The 25,565-nt window shown below is 43.2% G+C and overlaps 2 protein-coding genes across 4 annotated transcripts in view; one reads left to right on the forward strand and one right to left on the reverse strand.

The window, feature by feature from the left end:
• The first annotated feature begins 8,132 nt into the window (after positions 1 to 8,132).
• Positions 8,133 to 21,597, forward strand: NAA20 (N-alpha-acetyltransferase 20, NatB catalytic subunit). Of its 3 annotated transcripts, XM_021077418.2 has the most exons (6): positions 8,133 to 8,243; positions 12,008 to 12,032; positions 15,272 to 15,362; positions 15,933 to 16,068; positions 20,502 to 20,647; positions 21,090 to 21,597. In XM_021077418.2, the coding sequence occupies exons 1-6, from the start codon at positions 8,191 to 8,193 to the stop codon at positions 21,173 to 21,175; spliced, it is 537 nt and encodes a 178-aa protein (XP_020933077.1). In that variant the 5' UTR covers positions 8,133 to 8,190; the 3' UTR covers positions 21,176 to 21,597. The 3 variants fall into 3 exon arrangements, with proteins under 3 accessions (XP_020933077.1, XP_020933078.1, XP_084860726.1); XM_021077419.2 differs by lacking the exon at positions 15,272 to 15,362 and having other exon boundaries at positions 15,863 to 16,068; XM_085004600.1 differs by lacking the exons at positions 12,008 to 12,032; positions 15,272 to 15,362.
• Positions 17,474 to 25,565, reverse strand: part of CRNKL1 (crooked neck pre-mRNA splicing factor 1) — a 32,036-nt gene continuing 23,944 nt past the window's right edge. The window contains exons 14-16 of the mRNA XM_085004599.1: positions 22,195 to 24,830; positions 21,065 to 21,255; positions 17,474 to 19,631 (exon numbers count right to left, since the gene is read on the reverse strand). Of these exons, the coding sequence (XP_084860725.1) occupies positions 24,645 to 24,830 (186 nt within the window). The 3' untranslated portion in view covers positions 17,474 to 19,631; positions 21,065 to 21,255; positions 22,195 to 24,644. The remainder of the gene's footprint in view (positions 19,632 to 21,064; positions 21,256 to 22,194; positions 24,831 to 25,565) is intronic.

Here is a 25,565-nt window from a genome sequence, read left to right on the forward strand (position 1 = left end):
GTGTGTGTGTGTGTGTGTGTGTGTGTGTGTGTGTGTGTGTGTGTGTGTGTACATATATTGAGGTGGGATGCCCAGTGTGGGAGGATTAAAAATAAAGGAAATACTATCCATTAACTTTGCTGTTGATGATGGTGGCGGTCGTGGTGGAATGGTAGAGGTGACAACTGGAGGATTTTCCCAGGGTTCTCTCCTGGCCGAGAGCATCGGCAGGGCCCGTGGCCAGGGGTGACTGTTGCCAAGAAGAGGGAAGGGAGGGAGGTTGCAAGGATGGCCAGGGTGACATCCCGGGAGGGACCAGCACTGCCCACAGGGAGTTGCATAGCACTTCTCAGAAAGGGTTATTACTTAAGTACCAGTGTAACTATAGTCAGTGATTGTTTCCTTAGTTCCTCCTCTTCTATTTTTTATGTTCACTTATCCATTTAGATATTTTATATATATATGCACATTATTATTTAACTGGATTACTCTTAAAAGCCTTAGACGTCCCCCCACAGAATCAGGTGTGAATTTGATTCTTTTGATTGGAGGAGTTCCTGTTGCGGCTCAGTGATAATGACCCCAACTAGTATCCACGAGGATGTGGGTTCGATCCCTGGCCTCGTGCAATGGGTCGAGGATTTGGTGTGGCCGCAAGCTTTGGTGTAGGCCACAGATGTGGCTCAGATCCCGCATTGCTGTGGCTGTGGTTAGACCGGGGCTACAACCCCGATTCAACCCCTAGCCTGGGAATCTCCATATGCTGCGGGCACAGCCCTTTAAAAAAAAAAAAAAAAAAAATTGGCATGATTTTCCTTATCTCTGGTGTCCATGCTTCCTGTTTCCTGCCAATTCTGTAAATTATGTGAGAATGGACACTAATTGCAGTTTTAGTCAATTTTTCCTTTTTCAATCTTTCTTCTGTCTATTGATACACAACCACACGCAGAACAGACATGCATCTGTCCTAAACTAAAAGAATGAAAAAGTGCAAAGAATAATAAGCTGCCTAAGACTCTATTAACCAGTCAAAAAGTAAATCCATGTGACCTACTAAAGACATTCGAAAGCTTCTGCTTTTGACAAATGTGTGGAAATACAATACTTGGCGAATTGCAAAATCTCATTTCACAGATCGCTGAAGATTTTGCTGCTGAAAATGCCATCCATGGACCAAGCATTGCATGTCCCGGGAGCTGGTCAGAAACTCAGGCCCCTCCCAGACCTATTGAATCAAAATCTGCATTCTAACAAAATTCCCAGATCCATGTGCACATTATAATGTGACTGAGAAGGATTAGTTCAAAGCATATTTGGGTCGAGGGCATTCGTGCAGCTGATATGATTAAACAAGTGTAGGCTGCTGCTGTTGGAACTCAGGAGAAGAGAAGAAAATAGCTTGTGAAGCTTACTAAAAAAAAGGGGGGAGCATAACAGGAGTTTACCTCATGGCTCAGTGGTTAACAAACGCGACTAGGAGCCATGAGGATGAGGGTTCGGTCCCTGGTCTTGCTCGGTGGGTTAAAGATCCGGCGTTGCCGTGATCTGTGATGCAGGTTGCAAAACTGGCTTGGATCCCCCGTTGCTATGGCTGAGGTGTAAGCAGGCAGCTTTAGCTCTGGTTCGACCCCTAGCCTGGGTGTGGCCCTAAAAAGCAAAAAATAAAAATAAAAAATAAATGACAAATTAAAAAATTTTTAAAGGTATAACTTCATTTAAAATCACCTGCCTTGTCACCAAAGGCTTCAAATGCAGATGTCAGGAAACAGGTATATTACCTCATGGTAACTTATTATATTCTTCCCGCTTTTATAGGGAAAAGAAACCGGAAAGGTAAGAGGAAAGACTCTGAGTATGAAGTAGGGTTGAAGACAAATGCGGTGATTTTGCTGGATGTTTTCTTTTACCTCCACCTATGTGAGGGCAAACAGAAGCTGAAGAAAGTTCTGTCTGTCTGGGCCAGCTGCTCGCATATGTGTGCATGTGTGTGCATGCGTGGGTGCGTGTAAGGATATCATATCATCTGGATAGTTAATTGGTCACACTGTCTGCACTGCGATGTAGGACATTTATGGGCTTTTTCCGTTTCCTGAAAACCAGCCAACTTTTTTTTAATTATTCAAATGAATTTATCACATCTGTAGTTATATAATGATCATAATAGTCCAATTTCACAGGATTTCCATCCCACAACCCAAGCACATCCCCCCACCCCCCAAACTGTCTCCTCTGGAGACCATAAGTTTTTCAATGTCTGTGAGTCAGCATCTGTTCTGCAAAGAAGTTCAGTCTGTCCTTTTTTCAAATTCCACATGTCAGTGAAAGCATTTGATGTTGGTGTCTCATTGTACGGCTGACTTCACTTAGCATGATAATTTCTAGGTCCATCCATGTTGCTAAAAATGCTTTAAAGGCACCTTAATTATTTTAGCTCCCTGACTTCCCCCTATGGATAACACCTCTGTGCCAGGGGCTTAAGGTGTTTTCCAGGAACTTGGGGTAGGCTCCTGCCCGGTTCAAGCTGGTGAAGGCTGGTTAGGACCGCCCACCCTAAAATCTGACCTGTGCAGGTGTCCGACCGAGGAAATACCTCTTGACATCAGAGGGCAGAAAAACTCCACCCTCAGACCATGCTAAGTGCCTTCATTTCCTAATATGTGTCCCCTGAAGAGACATGTAACCCAGATACACCTGCGAAGCATACTGGTTAACCTACCTTTTCTCCCTCTCCAGTCGCCTAAGACCATCCTGCTCCTTTATCCCATAGATATCTCAAGCCCTCACCTTCCAGGAGGCAGAGGTGAGACTTGTTCTCCCTTCTCCCCCTTGGCTGCCTCGCAAATAAACCTTTTCCTGGCTACGAACCTCCATATCTCAGCCTTTGACTTTCGTCGAGCACACAACCTGGTTCGGTAAGAGACCTGCTAGACTGCGCTCCTATTTTTCTTTTTCAAGCTTTAATTCCTGCTTCCTGTCTCTTTGTCTTTTTCTTATACTTTGGGGGGCATTGCCTCGATCACGGAATTTTGTATTTATAATAACATTGGCTGTGCCGGAGAATTTTTTGCTTCCAAATGTAATTTGTATAACATTTAGTTCCTTTTTCCCTGGCTGTAGTATCTTGCCTCTCTGTGGATATTAGTTGTAGCATTATCTCTTAAAAAAAAATTCTTGGAGTTCCCGTTGTGGCTCATCTTGTTACAAACACGACTAGTATCCATGAGGACTTGGGTTTGATCCCTGGCCTCATTCAGTGGGTTAAGGATCTGGCATTACTGTGAGCGGCGGCGTAGGTCACAGATGTGGCTCGGATCCTGCATTGCCGTAGCTGAGGTGTAGGTCAGCAGCTGCAGCTCCAATTTACCCTCTGGCTTGGGAACTTCCATATGCTGCAGGTGTGGCCATAAAAAGCAAAAAAAAAAAAAAAAAAACTCTCTTCATCCTAGTTCCCTTTTTCTGTTTGATTGTCTTATTCTGTCTCTGAGTTAAAGCCTTTACTCAAGGGTTCTGTGGCTTTTGACTCTTTCTAATTAAATGTAAAGCGCCACAAAGCTTGTTGGAAGCTGGGTAGTGGGCAGAGTTTGTGAACCTTTTGATTGGAGGGCCATGACATGTGACTCTCTGGAGGGCTTTTCTCTTGGGTCAGACGATTTCCCCACAAAAAGCTCTCAATATCCAACTGGGGGTTGCAGGACAGGTCTGTCCCACTGCCAGCATCCTGGCACCTCAGGAGGGCAGTGGTCAGTACACTGGCTCTTACTTAATCCCAATTTCTGATATGGTGTCTCACCCTCACCCTTTGCTGCCTGCTCTCTGAGGACTCAAAGACTCAGCTTCTTGTGCCTCTCCAGGGGGTAAGCCTGTCCCTTCTCCAGGCAGTCATTTCTGGCTTGTCTGAATCCTGAGCACCAGCAGATTCTGCACTTGGAATCAAGCCTGCAGCTGCTAAATCCTTAGCTTGCCTCCATCCGCTGAGGTTAAGAGCATCCGGAACGTGGCTACCAGTTCTCATTGGCTGTGGTCTCTTCCCCCATGTACTTTGTTCTTAGGGATTTATGCCTTAAAAAAATTGTTTATTCTCTTTAGTCTCATTTCAGTGAGGCAGTAGGGCGCTCATGTATGCAGCGCAGCCTGCTTTATTTAATGGAAACGTTAGAGTCAGCTTTTAATAGGAATGGCGTTTCTGTACAAGCTAGTTAACAAAACTAAAAATTATTGCTTACACTGATGGCTGGAGTCAATGCATCTATCTGACCCAGTTATTTTATTTATTTTTCTTTTTAGGGCTGCCCCTGAGGCATATGGAAGTTCTTAGGCTAGGGGTCGAAGTGGAGTTGCAGCTGAGGGCTACACCACAGCCACAGCAATGCTGGATCCAAGCCAAATCTTCCACTTATACCGCAGCTTGGGGCGAAGCTGGATCTTTAACTCACTGAGCGAGGCCAGGGATCAAACCCACATCCTCATGGAAACTAGTCGGTTTTTTAACCCACTGAGCCACAACAGGAACTCCTAACCCAGTTATTTTATTAAAAAATAATTTTGGGGGGAGGGAGTGGGATGGACTGGGAATCTGGGGTTAATGGATGCAAACTATTGCATTTGAAGTGGATAAGCAATCAAATCCTGCTGTATAGCATAGGTAACTATATCTAATTACTTGTGATGGAACATGATGGAAGATAATGTGAGAAAAAGAATATATATATAGACTGGATCATTTTGCTGTACAGTAGAAATTGACAGAACACTGTAAAATTACCTATAATGGAAAAAATAAACATCATAAAGTTGAAAAAAAAATTTTTTGGAGTTCCCTTGTGGCTCAGCTGTACATTAAGGATCCAGCGTTGTCACTGCTATGGTTCTGGTTACAGCTGTGGCACAGGTTCCATCTCTGGCCCTGGAACTTCCACATGCCAAAGACACGGCCGAAAAAATAAATACGTAAAATAAATGTTTTATCCGAAGGCTACTCCCCATCCAAGCTGTTTCATTGTCAAGTGCACTGCTGAGGACTCATCAAAATATATATTTACTGTGCACTTTGTCTTTTCCTCGTGATCTGAAGGAAAAGACATGGAACAACAACAGATGACACGCTAGGTTGTTTGCAAGTTTAAGTGTGGAAATTTGCCATGATGGCTGAGAGCCAGGTCAGCACGATTTACAGAAGAGCACATGCTGTTTTGTCTCAAGGAGCAGCAAAATGTTTTGTGATAAAATGTGGTAAAAAGCCTGTCGCTTTTTCCAACTACGCAGTAAAAGGAAGTACACAATGTCAAATAATCAATGAGAGGTTCTATGAGTCATCTTTAACAGAGGAAAAGGAGCAGCCAGGACAGGGACGCTGTTTATCTGCAGCTTCAAAATAAGATTGAATGCCTTGAAACAGAAAGCAATAACCATGCACCCCAGGAGCCTAAGGAACTGGGGGTCTCCAAGGCGCTGAAGGTAGTTTGTGCTTCTTACAGTTACAGAGATGCTGGGGACAATAATGGAAACTAGAGTGATTTTTTTTTTAAAGTCAGGTTTGTTTATTTATTTATTTGGCCATACCTCATGGGGTGTGGAAGCTCCCAGGCCAGGGGTTGAACTCAAGCCACAGTAGTGACCCCAGCAGTGACAACACCGGATCCTTAACCGCTAGGCCACCAGGGAACTCCAGAGTCAGGTATATTTACGGTATAAGCTACATACAGTAAAATTCACCCTCTGCAGTTATGAGCTATGAATTCTGACAGGTCTGTTCAGTAATGGAGCCACCATTGTGATCAGTCCTGAACTAAACTTTCTTTTCTGCTTCCCAACCCCTTCCCCTGGCAATACATGATGTTTTCTGTTCCCATAATTCTCTCCTTTCCAGAATGGCATATAAATGGAATCACACAGTTTATAGAATTTTGGCACTGGCTTAACTATCTGTGTACAGGTTTTTGTGCGAACATAGTTTTCATTTCTCTGGATTAAATGCCCAGGAGTGCAATTGCTGCGCTAAATGGTAGCTGCGTATTTAGTTTTTAAGGAAACAAACTCTTTTCCAGAGAGGCTGTACCATCTGACATTCCCACTGGCTATGTAGGAGTAATTCAGCTTTGATTTTTTTTTTTTTTTTTTTTTTTGGTGTCATTTCTTGGGCTGCTCTCGGGGCATATGGAGGTTCCCAGGCTAGGGGTCGAAATCAGAGCTGTAGCCACCGGACTACACCAGAGCCACAGCAACTCGGGATCCGAGCTGCGTCTGCGACCTACACCACAGCTCACGGCAACGCCGGATCGTTAACCCACTTAGCAAGGCCAGGGATCAAACCCGAAACCTCATGGTTCCTAGTCGGATTCGTTAACCACTGAGCCACAACGGGAACTCCTGATTTTTGTTTTGTTTTTGTAAATTTCTGTGTTAAACTGCTGAAATTGTCAAAGATGCACTAGGTTTAAAACATATGCACTGTTAAGAATGTTTTATTTCTAATCTCACTTCTAATACAAAAACTTAGTCACCCATAAAAGGGAAAACAAAACTCATGCTGGACTTACTCTTCTCCCCCAGAAACTTTAAACACCGGAAGACAAAAGAATAATGATGTTTACAAAGTTCGGGGGTGGGAGGATATGAGATCCATGAATATCCAGCCAATATTCTAACTCGACATCTCTCACAGACTAAGGAGCTCTGAAGACAGAGCATCAGCCCCATGGGGCCCCTGGAAAACAAAGCAAAGGAAAGCAGAAAACAAACAAACAAAAAAACACTGTAATGAAATCCAACCAACCCATAAATGAATCAAAACAAAGGGAATGAGAAAATTGTAATAAAAAAGTGGCAGCAAGTATTACATCCCTTGAATTACAGACTTAACTGGAGGATGCATATTTGTAACACAGATGTATATATAAATTCTAAAAAAGTCACAATAATACAAGAAACATAATCAAGAGAGGAAGACAGAGGAGACAAAGAGCATTATATCTTTAAATTACAAAGAGACAACAGTGCCCTAAATGGAAAATTCTAATAAAAAATATGACTTCAACCTCAACGATTTTGATTAAGATGTTGAAAACGTGGAGTTCCCGTCGTAGCTCAGTGGTTAGCAAACCCGACTAGAATCCATGAGGACCTGGGTTCTATCCCTGGCCTCGCTCGGTGGGTGGGTCTAGGATCCAGTGTTGCCGTGAGTTGTGGTGTAGGTTCAAGATACGGCTCGGATCCGGAGTTGTTGTGGCGTAGACTGGCGGCTACAGTTCCGATTGGACCCCTAGTCTGGGCACCTTCATGTGCCACGGGAGCAGCCCCCAAAAGACAAAAAGACAACAACAACAAAAAAGTTGAAAACGTATTTACCATATATGATGTGAGGTTTTATATGTGTGTGTGTGTGATCTTTTTTTTCTTTCTTTCTTTTTTTTTGCCTTTTCAGGGCCACACCCGCGGCATCCGGAGGTTCCCAAGCTAGGGGTCTAATCTGAGCTACAGCTGCCGGTCTACACCACAACCGCAGCAGCGCCTGATCCAAGCCGCGTCTGCGACCTACACCACAGCTCAAGGCACTGCCGGATCCTGAACCCACTGAGCGAGACCAGGGATCTAACCGGCAACCTCATGGTTCCTAGTCAGATTCGTTTCTGCTGCGCCACGACTGGAACTCCTGGTATCCTTATTTCTCTGATGCTCTGTAATCTATTCAGTTTTGATCCTGCCAGCTACATCCATCCCGGTTAACTCTGTAAACTGCAGAAAATGGGTAGTAATAAAAATGATTCTTGACCACTGAAACGCACATGCATCGTGCGTGTCCAGGAGGAGATGCACTGGATTGCTGCTTTGTGTACACCGACTTACATCTACTTGTAAATACGTTTCAGCATTCCCGATGGCCTTGTGCAGTTTAGATTCCTCTTTGGACTCACTGTCTAATCTTACCGCTTTGGTTTCCTAACTCCAGAGTCTCTGCTCCTTCCTGGGGGATCCCCCTGCCCGCTTCCCCAGTCACTCCCAACGAGCGGTTGTGAAGTTCTGAAAAAGACCCGGAGACTCCCCAGGAGTTCCCGACTCTGGCCACCAGAGGGAGCTGCGTCGCCTCCACCGTTGCTGAGCAACTCTTGGCCCGGAAGCAGTTCTGCGCTCCGCCCCGCGGCGGCCGCGCGCGGAACGACTTCCGGCGGGGAGTGCGCGGGGTCGCGGAGGGCCGGCTCCTGCGGCTGCGACGGGATGACCACTCTCCGGGCTTTCACGTGCGACGACCTGTTCCGCTTCAACAATATGTGAGTGGCCGCGCTCCCTGACCATGGCCATGCTGCCGCCGTTGCGTCCCCGGGGCCGCGGGGTCGGGGTAGGGAGGAGGCCGGGCCGAACGGACGTGCTGACGCCCCGCTGACCTTGGCCGGGCGCGGACGTCCCACAGCAGCCCAACGCGTGCAGTCCCGGCGCCTCACGGGGCCGTCGGGCAGGGGGCGCGGACCGGTCCCGCGTCTCCGGTCGGCGTCCTCTCGGTGCCGGGGACCCGCGCGGTGCCGCCCAGCTTGGAGGAGGAGGTCCACTTGTGTTCTTGCGGAGTGGCAGTTTCGTGCGTTTCGTTACTGTCGCTGCGCTTCCTGCGGGGGAGTCGGGGGCGGCAAGGCCCACGGTGCGCACTTCCTTGCGTCCGACTTAAGTCGGGGTGTGGGACTTGTACATGCCTTTTTTTTCCCAAACGTTTTATTATGAAAATTTCTGAACACTTAAGAAGTTGACTGTAGACTCATAAGCCGACTCTATCGTTTACAGTGCTACACTGGCGTCATCCATCCATCCACGCATCCACCAATCCCACATCCACTTTAAAGATACTCTGGTAGTCACGTGAAAACTAAGGACCAAGTAGTTCAGATTCAAGTGTCAGGAGCATGGAAAGAACTCGAGACGAGGTAGCTAGAAACATTCAAAAAGTAGCTGAGCCTTGGAAGGTGTGTAAGTGTTGATGGTGGTGAGGAGGGAGGTTTTGGAGAAGGACGCAGGTGTGGAGGTGAGAGCCTCAGGAATGGCCAACACCTCTCAGGTGAGGGACTGTAGTAGCCGGTTCTGTAATTCGGAGGTCAGAGAAACTGGTGAGACTGGTCTGCCCCATTGTTGGGGATTTTCTTCGGGGCCTCTCCCAGTCGGAGGAGCGTAACTGAGGCTGTGTTGAGGTCTCGCTGTGTGTGGATGCGCTTCTTATCCCCATCTGGTGTGAATTAACTAAAGTACTGAGTGTGAATTGCCCCTGGTGGGAGAGCCTTCCTGCCGGCAGGAAGCAAGGAGTCAAATTTAAGGACATTTGACTCCAGGGCTGTGCTGCTTAGCGAGGTCCCTGACCACCGGGGAACTTTTTGGAAATGCACATTCTTAGTTGTGTGAAGAGCACCGCTCTGGAGCCTGAGCTCCCCACCACAAGCTGTGAGGAGCGGGAGGCGGTGTGAGGAGTGAGAGGCAGTAAGAGGAGGCATACTAGCAGGTAAGCCTTTTAAGACGCTTTGGTAATGGTGGCTTGACAGAGGCTTGGGTTTGGGAAGTGCAGGCCTGGGAGGTGCCAGTTGCCTGGAAGTTTCAGGAGTAGAGGCAAAGCTTCTGGGAGAATCAGTCCTAACTGAAGACCTAAGAAGGGCCAGTGCTTATATATGAAAAGGAATAGAGTAGAAAGAAAATATGCAGGATCATTTATTTATAACAAAATATCTGATTTCAGAGAATCACCTAGCTCATTAAGGGCTCTTCAGAATATGCCAATAGGGAGACTCCTTGTCCTCCTCATTTTCTCCTAATTCTCACTTTAGTGCACTTCTATCAAGAACTCCTTGGATCACTCAGGGTGTGAAAGAAGCAATGGATGTGGAAACATTGCAGTTAATTTAACAAATGTTGTATTCTTGGAAAAATATCTTATGCCTGCTGTGCACCAGTGCTGAAGACATAGCAGTGAACAGAACAGGGGAAAAAAATTATCTTTCTGGAGTTTACCTTTTAGAGGGGAAAACAAGGTGAGAAAATACAGCATGTAGAACTTAGTGCTCAGTACAAAGGGAAAAATGAGAGCAGGAAAGGGAGATAGGAAGTGAATGGGGATTTGACTTCTGGTAAGGTGTTCAGGGAAGGGGTCACTGCGGAAAGACCATTGGGGGAGAGAGGAGCAGAGGGATGGGTACTTCGAGGCAGAGGGCATAGCTAGTGCACAGACTGCTGTTTCAGACAGGAGGCTGCGGCGGGTGGCCAGTGTGGCTGCAGGGGTGAGTGTGGGGGTGTGAGGTCACGAGGTTGGATCAAAGGGCTGGACCTTGAAGAGACCAGCATAGGACATGGGCCTCTGCCAAGTGCACTTGGTACCAGGTGGAGAAGTCAGGTGGGCATCTGGGCAGGAGAGTCTCATGTTTAGTTCTGTGCTAAAGATAGAAATTTGGGGGCCAACACTACGTAGATGGTATTAAAACCAGGCGGCTAGGGGACATCAGTAATGGAATGAATGTGGGTAGGAAAAAAAGGCTCCAGGTTGGCGCTCCAGGGCATCATGTGTTAAAGGAGCTGAGGCCCAGTGAGGTGGGGCCGAGCTGGGGCAGCATTTCAGGAGCATGCAGCTGTGAGCCATAGTGGGTGGCCAAGCATGCAGCACACGTGTACATGTCTTTCTGGGAGCAGGGCTATGGGACCTGCCCACCAGTGCCCCAGTCCTAGTACAGGAGAGCACATGGAGGGTGGGTACAGATGCTTCAGGTGGGTGGGTTGGGGTGGGATCTTGGTGAAGCTTTCTTCCTACTGTTGTTGTCTTACTGAAACAGGGAGCAGCTGAGATGGAAATAGGGGGACGTTAAGGGCGAACTGGGAGGCCTGGGAAGGTGATTCACATCCCACGTTGTGTTGTATTAGATCCGTGATTCTCCAAGTGTGCACCAGGGCTCCTCAGGATTGTTCTGGGGGTTCTGCAAGGTCAGAGCCATTTTCATGATGACACTAGAGATTTTTTTTTTGCCTTCCTCATTCTCTCACAAGTGCACAGTGGAGTTCTCCAGGTGTGTGATCTTGCAACAAGCATAACAGATGCAGCAATGAGAATCCAGCTGTTTTCTATTAAGCCAGACATTAACAAGATCTGTAAAATTGTTAAAACAGTGCTGTCATCGCTCGTTTTTGTTCTTCTTTAAAATAAAGTGATTTTTTTGGTTAAAAAAGCTACATTAATATGTAACTTATTATTTTAAAGGGGTGTTTTTAAAAAATTAAATATCAATAGCTATAACCTACATAAAGTTCTTTGGGGTCCCAGTAATTTTTGAGTGTAAAGGCGTTCTGAGAACTGCTGGGCATTGTTAGGGGCCTCAAGGAAGAGACTGTGCAAGAGAAGAGTTGAAGCTGGCTGGTCTGGGGCTGGCAAAATAGTGATTCCCTTAATTGAATAGGAAAGTGAGGGCAGAGCTCTTTGTAGACAAAGCAGAAATGCATTTTAAGAAACGCTGACTCTGGAGTATTGTGGTTGGATATGCTGTAGGGGCAGGCGCTCAGCACCAGAGCCAGATTCAGGGGCTCCTCTGAGAACAAAATTAAAAGTATGGGAATGGGAGAGGTGGGGAAGGGAGGCAAGAATGCAGAATAGGGAGCAGAGGCCAGAGTGTTGACAGTGCCCATGTTTAGAGGGTGGGATTAGGTAGAAGGAGGAAGAATTTGCAGATAGAGGCCCCTTGTCAGACGTTGGGGGGTGGGGTAGTTTTACCCCTGTTTGATTGACATGCCTGGATGGTCCTCAGTTCCATTAATAGTTAATTGCCATTTAGAAGGTGGAAGGTCGACACGATGTGTTAACTAGAATTTGTAAAGCAGCAGCAGTTGAAAATGTATAGATGTCTTCAGAGTGGCTGTGACGATGGCTCACTGTGGTCATTAGGAAGATTAAAGCTTTCTTAGCTCTAAAGTTGGTTTTGAAGTTGTGGATTTAGCATGTCTTATTTCCCCTGTGAACGTTAGTTGGCTTAAACAGGTTTTGTAAACACTACTTACTTTTGACATTTCTCTTGTTTTTTTTTAGTAACTTGGATCCACTTACAGAAACTGTATCCTTTTTAAAAAATTGAATGAAGGCTTAGAGTAAGGGAAATAAAAGAGGAGAATAGACTTGAATATTGAAAAAGTTTAAAATTTGGAGGTCAGGAAACAAAAAGCAAATTGGAAGCATTTTTTTTTTTTTTTTTGGCCACATATGGAAGTTCCTGGGCCAGGGATAGAACCCATGCCGCCGTTCCCACCTGTGGCACAGCTGCAGCAGTGCTGGATCCTTAACCTGCTGTGTCATATGGGAACTTCTTGAAAGCAATTAAAACAACAAAAAACCTCACGTTGAGTGTTTTCTTAAATCTTCCTGACAAAGCTACTAATGTAAGGACCTCCTAAATGGAGAACAGTACAGTCACCCACCCGCCTCACCCTCAGCCGTAAGCATAGCTGTGTGCAGCAGAAAGCACTGGCTTCAGCAGGATGGGCTGTTTCTGTCTGATGTGAACAAAGTCTGGAGAGGACGAGCAGTCCACGGTGGTTCTGTGATGTCACCAGCGACCAGGCTCGTCCATCCCTGGTGGCTTTGGCTTCCTGCCCAGGTGGCTCCCAGATCCCACAGCATCACATCCTTGATCCTGGAGGAGGACTGGTCAACAGAGGGGAAGGTGAGAGTGTACTTCCCAGACTTTTAGGGGTAACTCATGCCATGCTTACCTGTCTAGAACAGAGTCTGGGAATGAGCCAGCTTTAAACTGGGGCTTGTTGCCAAAGTGAAAAAAGGACTTTGGGTAACAATTAGTAGTTATTTCTGATGTTCCCCAATAGAAAAATAGGCAGAAATGTGTAAAGTAGGGTCCTCTGCCTGTAACAGACAACCCCTGTGTGCTCAGTGGCCTAAAACACAAAGTTGGGTTTCTGCGTTTGCTCCTTGTCCACTGCAGGGTAAGAGTAATTTTTTTTTCAATTTAATTTTTATTGTATGTTGAAGTAGACAATTTTGCAATGTGTTAGCTTCAGGTGCACAGCAAAATAATTCGCTTATGCAAATATCCACTCTTTTTCAGATTCTTTTCCTATATATGTTATTACATAGTATTGAGTAGAGTTCCCTGTATTATATATACAGTATGTCCTTGTTAATCTGTTTTATATATAGTAGTATGTGTAGCATGTGTATGCTAATCCCAAACTCCTAATTTATCCATCCCCCCCACCTTGCTAACCATAAGTTTGTTTTCTAAGTCTGTGAGTCTGTTTTGTAAATAGGTTCATTTGTATCATTTTTTAAGATTCTACATATAGGGGATATCATATATTTGTCTTTCTCTGTCTGACTTGATTTAGTATAGTAATCTCTAGTGGTGTCCACATTGCTGCAAATGGTGTTTCATTTTTATGGCTGAGTAATATTCCACTGTATACATGTACCACATTTTCTTTATCCATTCCTCTGTGGATGGGCATTTAGGTTGCTTCCATTTCTTGGCTATTGTGAATGGTGCTGCTGTGAACATTAGGGTGCATGTATCTTTTTGAGTAATGGATATATGCCCGGAGTGGGATTGCTAGATCATATGGTAGTTCTATTTTTAGTCTTTAAGGAACCTGGTAAGAGGGTAATATAAATTGATGTTTAACAAAGAGGGCATAAAGGAGGCTAATGAAAACATTAAGAGCTCAGTCTTACCAATCAAAAGATAAGCAAATTAAAACCAAGATGAGGTGCTATGTTTTATCTATCAAGTTATCAAGGATTTTAAATCATGATAAACCCAGGGTTGATGATGGTCAGGAGAGGGGGGCATTCTCATAAATTGTTAGAGACAGTAAACTGCTACAGTCTTTCTGGAAGGTGCTTTGCTAATGTGATTCCTAGTAATTCAGTTTCCTGGAAGCTGAAGATAATAGAGGCAGGAATGCACATTAACATGCATGGGCCACATCTGGCCCACTGCCTGTTTTTGTAAATGAAGTTTTATTGGACGCAGCCATAGTGAATAATTTACATACTGTCTGCAGCTCTTGTCCATGGCTTTCAGTTTGAGTAGTTGCAAGGGAGACCACATAGTCCAGACAGCCTAGAATATCTACTGTCTGGCTCCTTATAGAAAAGGTTTGTCAGCCCCTGAGTTATGTCAGTGGAAAACAAGTAACAGTAAAAACCAACTATAGGCACAGGCAACAGTGGTGCTACATGTCAGAAATGAAGTTGAATGGAAAAAGCAAAAAAGTCTTAATTTTCATTTGTATTTTAAAAATTATGACCCATTAAAGACCTCCATGTTTAAAAAAAATGGATTTTGAAAAATTTTGAATGACAAACCGTTTCACTGTATATAAGGAGAGTACTAGGATGCAAATCAAGCTATATGGTGTACTCAGTTATGCTTAAGTCCCATAATCCAGGTGAGGCCATGTTTTAGAGTAACCTGCCGGGTTTTCGTGGTCTGCAAGCCAGCGCCTGGGGCTCCTGCATTAGCCGGAGGAGAGACTTTACGTGTGTGTCAGTGTTGGGTGGCAGGAGGGTTTGCTGGCTGCCACGTTAAGGGTTAAGTTTGAAGAGGCAGGATAAAGGGTGTCCCCTTCAGAGGAAAGTTTGAAGAATTTACCACTGAACAGATTTTCCAGGAGCTTTAGTATGGTTGAGGTGCTCCTTAGAGAACGCAGGCTTCCACTGAGAAGCAACATGGGAATGAATAGTGCAAGTCAGTAAGGATGCCAGGGTTGAAGAGTTAGTGATGAGCAGATTACTCAGGCTATCACTTTTATGTCAGTTTTTTGGGGGTTTTTTTTGCATTACTAGTGGAGAATTTCAAGCAGTGGAGGCCAAACTGGGTTTGTTAAGTTGCTTTTGGAAGTACTTAGTTATTTTTCATGGTCCTGCGAAGCTAGTGTAGGAACTAATAATTAGTTTCCCAGTGTGATTATAGAAAAATAAACATACTGAGCACCTACTGTGTGCCAAGCACCTGCAACAGAGAGAACACCGCCAGTCGTATTCCATGGGAGACAGATAGCAAACAGGAAGAACACCAGGCGATGAGAAAGTGCTCTGAAGAGATCGAGACAGTGTGATCAGCAGGAAGACAGGGAGTCCTGGTTCTCTGCAGGATGGTGCTGTCTGAGGTTATTAGATATTCAGGCAATTTGTTAAAAATGAGTGCTGAGCTAAATATTTATGGTAGTAAACTGATTATCAAAACCATACATCTGGCTGGGGATAAAGTAACACTATGCTTTTTAAAGGAAAGAACTCTGAACTGTCCATTACTTTCTGTCCTCCTTAACAAGACTCTAGTATGGGATCCCCTTTTACTTACAGTACCTCGCCCATTGGCCAGAGTACTTCATCGTTGCAGAGGCGCCCGGTGGAGAGTTAATGGGTTATAGTAAGTATAATACCACTAGTACTTTTTTGATGAGGCAGTTAAGATTAAAACACAGGTCTTAATTGACTGTTAATAGCTTGACTGTAGAACTGGAAGTATAATCGTGATGCCTGTAATTTTATTTTCATTTTGACAACTCATTAATCCCTTCTGCTTTAGGCCCTGTGCAGGGCTTGGGGTACAGCAGTGACACAGATATGGTAGCATTACTGACAAAAATGTGAGCTGTGGATTGTCTCATTTATGTGTACATACACACATAATCACCCACATGCCAATGTAGACTTTTAAATACATATATTTTGGCTCTGCGTTCAGCATCAGTTGTGTTTTCAGTACATCATTCGTTTTAAAAGAAAAACCTTTTTCTGATTCTACAACTAGATTTAGCATTTTATTTACAAGTGAAATTCAAATAAAAGCACTAACAATAGTTAGTTGCAAATGACTAAGAATTTACTCAAAAATTAGAGTTGTCCTTAGCTTCCTTTGTTATATAGAAACATACCCAGCAGCACCTGTGTCTGGGAGTCTGTGTGTTGGTGACTGGGTGTGGTCTTGTGTTGGCAGTCATGGGGAAGGCAGAAGGCTCGGTGGCAAGGGAAGAATGGCACGGGCACGTCACAGCTCTTTCTGTTGCCCCAGAATTTCGACGCCTTGGCTTGGCTGCTAAACTTATGGAGTTATTAGAGGAGATATCTGAAAGGTAAGATCCTGCTTTTTAAAACAGTTCATGAATTGTAACTATTTGATTTTCCTTTGATTTACCTAAGATTTTTTCTCTTCAGGTTGACCATTTCTCATGCTTTACAGTTTACAGGAATTTCATTTTCAGCCTGTCATAGTCCTTTCAACAGTGCTGTCACATGCTCACTGATATTATTGTCCCTCTTTTGCTTCTGAGGATGATTAAGGCAAGGTTGAGTGGCCTGCCATAGGTTTATAGGCTGGGTAATTGGTGTAGTCAAAAACTGACCCTCAAGGTTTTGGTCAGTATTCCTGCCACTGCAGCGGATGTTCCCCAGTTCTGCTGCCGTTGCCCTTGACATCTCAGTAATTTTTTCACAGTGCTCTAGGCCAAAGGAAAAGTTTAGTCTTAGGCAGTTGTGTCCTAACAAGCTAGTAGCTATTTGAAAAAAAAAAAAAAACATATTGAAAGAAGACATTATCGCATTATTTAAATAATGGTGGTTACCTCCTAGATGAGATACCTGCTGGGCATCACCTTACTTCTCCAAATCTTGGAAAGAGATAGAACCACCTGCAGTCCTGGGTTTCTTTAATCACAGGAACTGCCAAAAGCCTGGCTTCATGAAGATATTATGTAAAATATATAAAATACAATCCAAAAGGATTGTAACCTGATGTGTATTGGTGAACTACCTGAAGCTAGTAGTTTGCCAGTGTCCAACATGTAAGGTTTGACTGTGTTTTCCTCAAACATTTGGAAATGTCCTACAGCATTTCTTTGAGTTTGAGGCACACACAGGAGCACAGCTTGGGAACTGCCAGCATTGTGGCTTAAAAAAAAAAAAAAGACCTGTTGTATATATCAAACAGTCTCATTTTGAAAACAATGGATAATTAAGACTCCTCCTGCCAGCTCCCACCCTAGAAACAGATAAGAGATTAAACATTTAACTGGTTGTCAAACTGCCATTTTTTTTCTCTACTGTATATAAATACAAGAAAGAATAGCTGCTGAGAAGGCATCTTGAGACTTACCTTTATTGAATAATTAAGTGGAACGCTTTAAAGAAGTAACAGTGACCTGAAAATGCTGTAAACCAGTTGGAGGCAAAAGGAATCTAAGCTCATTTAGAGAGAAGAGGAAAGTAATTGTCTTAGCTGAAAAAGAAGTCTAGTCCCTAAGAATTAAAAAAAAAAAAAATCTTCCTAGATTGAACAGGGAAGAGGAGAAAATTTTTAGCAAGATTATAGATTTGGCATTACTTTATACTGTACAGGGAGTTAGGAAATGGGTTCCATTTAGCCATGGCCTTGCACATAAGCTTTAATGTATATAGAATAGACTCTCAATGCTCTTCCCTTTTCCATAATAGTTGTGAAGACTTAAGTATATTTGTTATAGGAATGAGTACCCACACACATTTATACATAAATATATCTTTAATAGAAGCAGCATATAATTTCCAAAGAAAAAAGTGGAATAATAAAAATCAAAAGAAGAGATTAAATAGGAACTTTAAAAAGTGGCAAAACAAAAAGCGTGAAAGAAGCCAGTCACAAAAAAGACAAATACTATAATATGAGATACTTAAATTCATAAAGATGGAATGGTGGTGGCTGAGGGGAGTAGGAAATGGAAAGTTACTGAAAAGTTTCAGATACGCAAGAATAAATCTCTAGATTTTGATGAACAGCATTGTAGCTACAAGTCAACAATAATGTATATTTAAAATTTACTAAGATCCCAGGTTAAGTGTTCTTATAAAGGACAAAGACACTCAGAAACTATTCTATTTACAGGAATATGTGTTAAAAGGTACAGAAAGATTGAAAGTAATTTTGAAAATTATGCAAATTCTAACCAAAAATGTATATACTTAACAGGCATATTATAGTTCCAGAATTACCAAGATAAAAAAAGAGTCATGGCATATTGATAAAGGATTTAATCCGTCAGGAAGATGTAATAATTATGACTTTTATATACCCAATGACATTAATTCAAGGTAAAAATGCAGCAGTTGAAATCATCATCATCAAATTGATTCAGGGTATGGAACAGGGGTCAAAAAACTATCTGGGCAGGAAAGCAAATGTTAAGACTTCACAGCCCACCTAAGGTCTTTATTGCTTAAACAGTCCTTTGAAATTGTGAAAACTTACTCTTAGCTAGAAGGAGTACAAAAATAGGCTGCAGGCTCACCCCTGCCTTAACTAATCTCAGTCAGTAGCCAAAAACATTGCCATAAAGCTATGGCTTCTCTGGAGAATTTTACCAACTATTTTAGGAAATAATGACTATAAGTTCACTTTTACACAAAAAAAGGGACATCCTCAACTTACTTTTTAAGGCTAGGACAACCTGGAAAACAAAACCTGACAATAGGAGGAAGGAAAATTTGAGGAAAATCTTAGCAAAGTGGATTCAGCGATTCATGAAAAGTTTGACATACCAGGGGAAGTATTCTATGTGAGAATGTATTCTACCAGGTTAATAAAGTAAATGTAGAAAATGCTTAGATAAAATCCAGTATTCATTCTTAATGAAAACTGTTAGCAATTTAGGAAATAGAAGGGAAACTTCTCGAAGCTAAAAAAAGACTATTTTAACTGCAAAGCTATAGTTAAGTGGTGAGGCACTGAGTGCTTTCCCTTTGAAGTCCAGCACAGGACAAGGATGACCACAGTCGGCCTCTCCAGTAATTTACTGGAGATCTTTGACCAAATTTTAAAGCAAGGAAAAAAAAAAAAAGGGTTGAGAAGAAACAAAACTGTCATCTTGGACAAATCAGATTGTGCAAATAGAAAGCCTACAAGAATCTACACATAAGTGTTTAGAATTGATAAAAGTTAAGTTGTTAGATATAAAGTTAGTATAAATTCGACTGCATTTCTATATAAACAGTACATGAAGCCCTTGTGAAAAACCTAAGGAAAGTGGTGCAAGAGCTCTATGAAGTTTATGAAGCCTTATCCAGAGGCAATAGAGATGAGCTTGCTAAGTGGAGCAGAGGGCTGCCTACTGATCCAGTCAGTGAAAATCTCATTGATTCCAAGAACTACAGGGGAATAGGAGGAGCCAAGAAGAGAAGATATGCCTGAACATCAACAAAGTGGGCGGAGTCCACCCCTCAGCATCAGCTGTACTGAGTGACTGTGTGTCGGGCCTAGAGTCGTCACCTAGGCCAGTGGAACAGAGTTTGAGCAACAAACCAGGAAATACATGGATTCTGACATACCTCAGAGGAGGCATCAGCAGATCACGATGGAGGATACACTTTCCAGTAAACGTGGCAGCACAAGATTTTTCTTACGTTAGTACCTTACCATACGCGGATCTGACAAAAACCTGGCTGTGAAGAGCAAAACTAAAAAAAAGCCTTGTGAAGCACCTTCAAAGGCGAGTGTCTCCATAGCCTCCGGGTAGAGAAGAACTGCTTTGAAGTTAACGTGTTAACGTGTTCATCAAAAGATACAGAGGATAATGACAGGCCAGGCTACAAACTGGAAAAAGATTTGCACACTGGAGAAAAGATATCCACTGTCCTTTCCCCATTGTTGACTATCCAGAATAGAGAACTACAGGTGGGAGGAGAAAAAGAAAAAATTCATGAAAGACCCATAAAGACCATACAGAAGGAGAAAGCTAAATGGCGGACAGAAATACACTCAGCCTGGTTAACAATCTGAAATGCCATGATAAAATTTTCAAAAACAGCATAGACAGCATAGTTGATCATAGTGAAAACCAGATATGTTTATCTGTAGGCCACAGACACCTTTAGAGCATCCACACAGTGGATGGAGTCTGAACGAGCTCGGCAGCCTGAGGCTGACTTGACACCGACAGTCACCGAGGAGTAAAGTAGGACTCTATTTCTGTCATGTTCACAAACAGGAAAAACTGAATTAGAATGGATGGTAAGGCTACAGAAGAAAGCAGGTGCTGAGGATCACAGGAGTCAGGACGGGGAGACCTGGGTAAGGCAGGGGCTGTTGCTGAGCTGAGGGCTTTAGAACTGTGACCAATGTCCTGTAGTTACACTTGGGCCATGGCCATGCTGGTGCCTTCTTCATAATCTTTACTTTGTGCAGATGGATGGAAGTATTCTATGACCAACTGGTAAAATGAACTTTTCAATTACTGTGATATCAAATACCCGGTAAAATTTTAAAGCCAAGTAGCAGAATTATGGTTAAAAAATTGCTTTCTTTAAATTTATATTTTAAGTAAACATGTAGGTTCTGAAATGTTAACATGCAAACAAAGTCATCTGTTTGTCTTGCACAATTGCCATAAATTATTAAAAATTATTGATAATAAGATGTCATCAGCTGCAGGGACCCACAGTATCATTCTATGAGTAGTTGTCAGGGCGGGTGTTATTTTTAAAGATGTCTAAGTATTACTTTCTAGGACTTCTCCAATTCTCATTTTTCGAATTACAGAAAGGGTGGATTTTTTGTCGACCTCTTTGTGAGAGTGTCTAACCAAGTTGCAGTCAACATGTACAAGCAGCTGGGCTACAGCGTGTACAGGACCGTGATAGAGTACTACTCGGCCAGCAACGGGGAGCCCGACGAGGATGCTTATGGTGAGCTCCCTTCTGGGGCAGTGTCCGGAGAGGAAGCCAGCACTTACCTCCATCCTACTGACCGAAATACTCTGGTGTTATTAAAAAACAAAACAAAAACTGATTTTCTGGACTTAAAATATTTAAAATTTAAGCTATAGTTAAATCTCCCTTAACCTACCTTTATGAGCTTCCCACTGATTACCTTATATTAACTAACCAGTGGTTGATTACTATCAATTACTGTTTTACTGTAAAAATCAACACGCTATTTTACTCAGATTCTGTCAAAAGGCGTTTTTAGGAAGAGCTGAGTCCCATCTGGGTTGGTTGGGGTACCTGTGATATAGGGGGCCTCACTCACAAAGTGGGGTGGAGGACAAACTTTTTTTTAACCTATATGCTTTAAATTTGATGTAAAATACTTATAATACTTACATTAGACTTTGCTTCTTCCTAACAGATATGAGAAAAGCACTTTCCAGGGACACTGAGAAGAAATCCATCATACCACTACCTCATCCTGTGAGGCCTGAAGACATTGAATAACCATAAGCAGTGGTTCTTAGGCTGATGATGCTCCAGATAGTTTATGGACAATATTATTTTCATTAGATGATCCTGGAGCTCTATTAGGAGAAAAGGGAATTGTTTAGATCTTAAAGATTTTAAGAAAATACAAGTTTATAGAACGCTTTAAATCTCGTTTCCAGTTAGCAATATCATACCTCCTAAAGCTGTTCACTATAATAAAGTTCAACCAAAAAGGCAGCTAGGGCAGAAGGGAACATTCCACTGTCATAATATTCACAATATGCTAGAGAAAAAGCTCACTCCAGTCTCCTAATTCTGTGCCTGAGAACCACTGCTACATAGATATATTTTGTATTGAACTGTTCATTGAAGCTTTAAAAGCATTTATGAAATATATAAATCTAAGCTGTAAAATAAAATGCATTGTTGACTATAAATGTTACGTTGTTTCTCTTACATTTCTACACAGAGCACTTTTCATGCTTACTGAGCAGTCCCTTCCTAGTACACCTACGCTTCCTTCTTGCACAGGATGTTCTTCCAGGTATGTGCTCTCACACTGCCTGTCTCCGATCTTTTGTCTCCATTCACAACACGTGGTCTAAACCCTGCCTTTCAGAATCTAAAGAGATGCTAAAATAAAGGGGGGAAAAAACCTAATTCCTAAAGAAAGGCCACACAACTAGATCACAGGCTAACCACATACTTTCGTGTGTAGTTTTCATCACCTGTAATGTCTGAAAATATCCAGTGAGTAAAAGAAATGGCTAAGAAAACGAAATCACAGAAACGATTATTAAGAAATCTTTTACCTTTGAAAGGACTTTGGTGGAGTTGAGGGTGAGAGAGAAGTGAGTTCTTTAACTGTTCTTTCATGCCTTTTCATGCTGGCACGTTACATGCCCAAAAGGGTTATTAGCAATTGACATTGAGAACCTACTATATATATATATATTTTTTTTTTTACGCACATGCAGCATAAACAAAATGATTATGATTAGTCACTTAAAGTAGCATTTTTTCTGTCTTCTCACCTCATAACCCTGTGCGTGAAGTCGACTCAGATCTCTGTGATCCTCTTCACTGACTGGACAGACCTTGGGACTCCACAATCAGAACCAGGACATGGGCAGCTGACGCTGGTCCAGTGGGAAGCAGTGAGGCTGAATAGGCCTGCTTTTCACCTGCTGGTCTTACGTCCTTCTGCCCTCACTCTTATTTTCAAGATACAATTTAGCACCATACCAGCTAGCTTTTATTCCCTCGGGTGAATACTACACTTGCAAATTTAGTAATAAAATTCGCCCAATGAAATTTGCAAATTGAAAATTTTCTAATTGTCCTTACTGAGGAGAAAACACAAAGATCCGATACGGTTCTAGTCAAATAGTTTGGCAAAACAAAATAGGCTTGAGAAATACAGGCCAGATGAAAGGAAACAATCTCTCAGATTGGTTAATTAAGGCCAATACTTGAGAATACAAGTATCAGCCAGGAAATAATGTTATCACGTTGTGCTGCTCTGTTTTGTTACCCTGTGTATTCCTGGTACTCAGGTGTTTTTCACATTCTAGGTCAACGTTAAGACAGACAGTCTCTACTGTAGTACCCCAGGCAATCTTTATTAGTACTTTAGGTGGATATGGGTCCGTGGTCCACTAAGGGGAAACGTGGCCAGCATTGCGACTGGGGATTCACAATGTACAGGAACACATTAAAGGCTCTGAGAAGCCTAACTAAAAAGATCTGTCAGCATGGCTTAACCCTTAACCCAGGGGTTCTCAAACTCAGTGGAGCACAGGACACTTTCACAGCCCTCGTAATACTGTACTTAAGCTACTACAGAACTCAACCGGTTTGGCAAACTGATTACAGTAAAACAAATTCAACTAAAATGTTCCTGGTGAAAAGACCTTGTTCAGAAATACAGCAACTAAATTTTCTAACTAGCATTTTCAGAAGCACTTAGCATAAACGGCCACTAAGAAGGTACAGACAGGGAGTTCCTGCAGTGGTGCAGAGGAGACAAATCCAACTAGTATCCATGAGGATGTGGGTTCAGTCCCTGGCCTTGCTCAGTGGGTTAAGAACCTGGCACTGCCATGAGCTGTGGTGTAGGGCACAGATTCAGCTTGGATCTGGCATTGCTGTGGTATAAGCCAGAAGCTGTAGCTCCAATTTGACACCTAGCCTGGAAACTTCCATATGCTGCAGGTGCAGCCCTAAAAAGAAAAAATAAAATGAAATAGAAATTAAAAAAAAAAGGAAGGTACAGACATTTAGAAGTTAAATTAATTCAAGCACATTAGATTACACAAGGAGTGAACATTAAGAAAGTGGCTGCTGGAGTCCCATGGTGGCCTAGCAGTTAGGGGGCCTGACATTGTCATTGCTGTGGTGTAGGTTCAATCTCTGGCCTGGGAACTTCTGGATGATTTCTGAAAATGAAAGTGGCTGGGAATGAACGTTCTATTGAGCATCTACCCTGTGTCAGGTATATTCCTCTTCTAGTCTTCAAAACGAGCTGCAAAAGCCCATTTAATGAACAAAGGATCTGAAGATAAAGGTTATGTATCACTAAGTAGCAGAGCTGGGAATGGAACTCAAGTCAGTGGGACTAAAGATGTGAAGAAGTTATAGGTTCCAGATGAATGCATAAATATCTTTATGAGGAAAAAAGTATGAAAAAAATACTTGTGGAATACAACTTGAAAACTTCTAGAAAAAGATTCTTTCAAAAGTGTAGTTCCATCTAAAACAGACGCTGTTACTTTTTTTTTTTTTTTTTTTTTGTCTTTTTTGCTATTTCTTTGGGCCGCTCCCACGGCATATGGAGGTTCCCAGGCTAGGGGTCGAATCGGAGCTGTGCCAGCCTACGCCAGAGCCACAGCAACTCGGGATCCGAGCCGCGTCTGCAACCTACACCACAGCTCACGGCAACGCTGGATCGTTAACCCACTGAACAAGGGCAGGGACCGAACCCACAACCTCATGGTTCCTGGTCGGATTCGTTAACCACTGCGCCACGACGGGAACTCCGATGCTGTTACTTTTAGACTTCCTAATGCATGATATGGACCCAGAATGTCCAGATTCATATAAAGAAATCCACCAAATAAAATCCTTTACTAGAGGAGTTCCCGCTGTGGTGCAATGGATTAGTGATATAGCTTGTCCCTGTGGAGGTGCCAGTCCCGAGTAGTGAGCTAAGGACCTGGCGTTGCTACAGCTTCTTTCTTTCAGTTTCTTTTACACTTAGCACTTTTTATGGCTTGAACTGGCTCCCCAGCCTGGACAGTGGGTGGGGCTGGGATAAAAAATCCTTTACTTGCAACCCCCACCCCTAACCCAAGAGCACTTAAAAAATAATTTCAAAAGTAGTCATCAGAGATTCCCATCAAATCACTACGGTTGAAATATCCAAAAACTTACAGGAGTCGCAAGAGTTCCAAACTATAAATTTATAAAAATAATAAAACATCTATTAACACGAACAAGAGGGTCCGGATTCACTCTCAGCGATGTCTTTATCTGGGTCTTGCTCACCAGCCTCCTTTTCCTGTTGCTGTTTCTTCCAGAGTTTGGCCATGGCCAGGAGTTTGAGGTTGGGTTGGTTGGCAGCATCTTCTGGGAAGATGTAATCATAGTACTCTTCCCAGCCTGCATCAGACTGCAAAAAAAAAAAAAAAAAAAAAAGTAAAACAGTTCAAAGATAAACCTAACATGGGCCTGAGATACCCCTAAAGTGGAGAATTTTCACTGGGAAACCCAGGGTTCAAATTCACCTTATCTTCAACTCCATCTTGCAATCTTACGTGTTGGGTTTTATAATTTTCAAAGACTTAGTATTTACCCAGTAGTGAAGCCATAAATCTGATTAGCCTGATTCCTTGTCTTCACTTCCACCTCCAATTGGGCACTGATTCTGCTTCCTCAAGATCGCTCTGGTTCCAGCTCCACCACCACCTGCTTTGCTTAGAATAGCCTCCAAAAGACCCTCCTCCAAGTAAGCCCGTCAACTTGGCCTGCAGGAGGCCCAGCTGCATGAGAGCTCTTCGGCAGCCTACACAGCCTTCTCTGGATTGGCTCCTACCTAAAGGCTCAGTTTCAACTCCCTCCACCCTGCCTGCCTGCTGATGCTCCAGAAATACCACATTGCGCATAGTTCCTGGAATTGAGCGCCAGCCAGAGGCCTTTGCCAATACTCTCTGGTGTCCATGTCACCCCGACCCCCAACATCTCCCACCCCCACCCCGTGGACCATACACCCTGCTGTGTCTTCACAGCAGCCAGACTGCCCTGTCTCGCCCCATTCTCAGGCTGTACACGTGCCACAGAAAGTGCGGATTCAACATCGGTGCATTTCTGCTAGGCTGGCACGAGAGGACCAGTTCCAGGGGCTGAG

Source organism: Sus scrofa, chromosome 17, assembly GCF_054392235.1.
Source record: "Sus scrofa isolate SSC_HxYL_T2T_F1_AM1 chromosome 17, Sscrofa_HxYL_maternal_Yorkshire_Landrace_v2.0, whole genome shotgun sequence".
NCBI lineage: Eukaryota > Metazoa > Chordata > Mammalia > Artiodactyla > Suidae > Sus > Sus scrofa.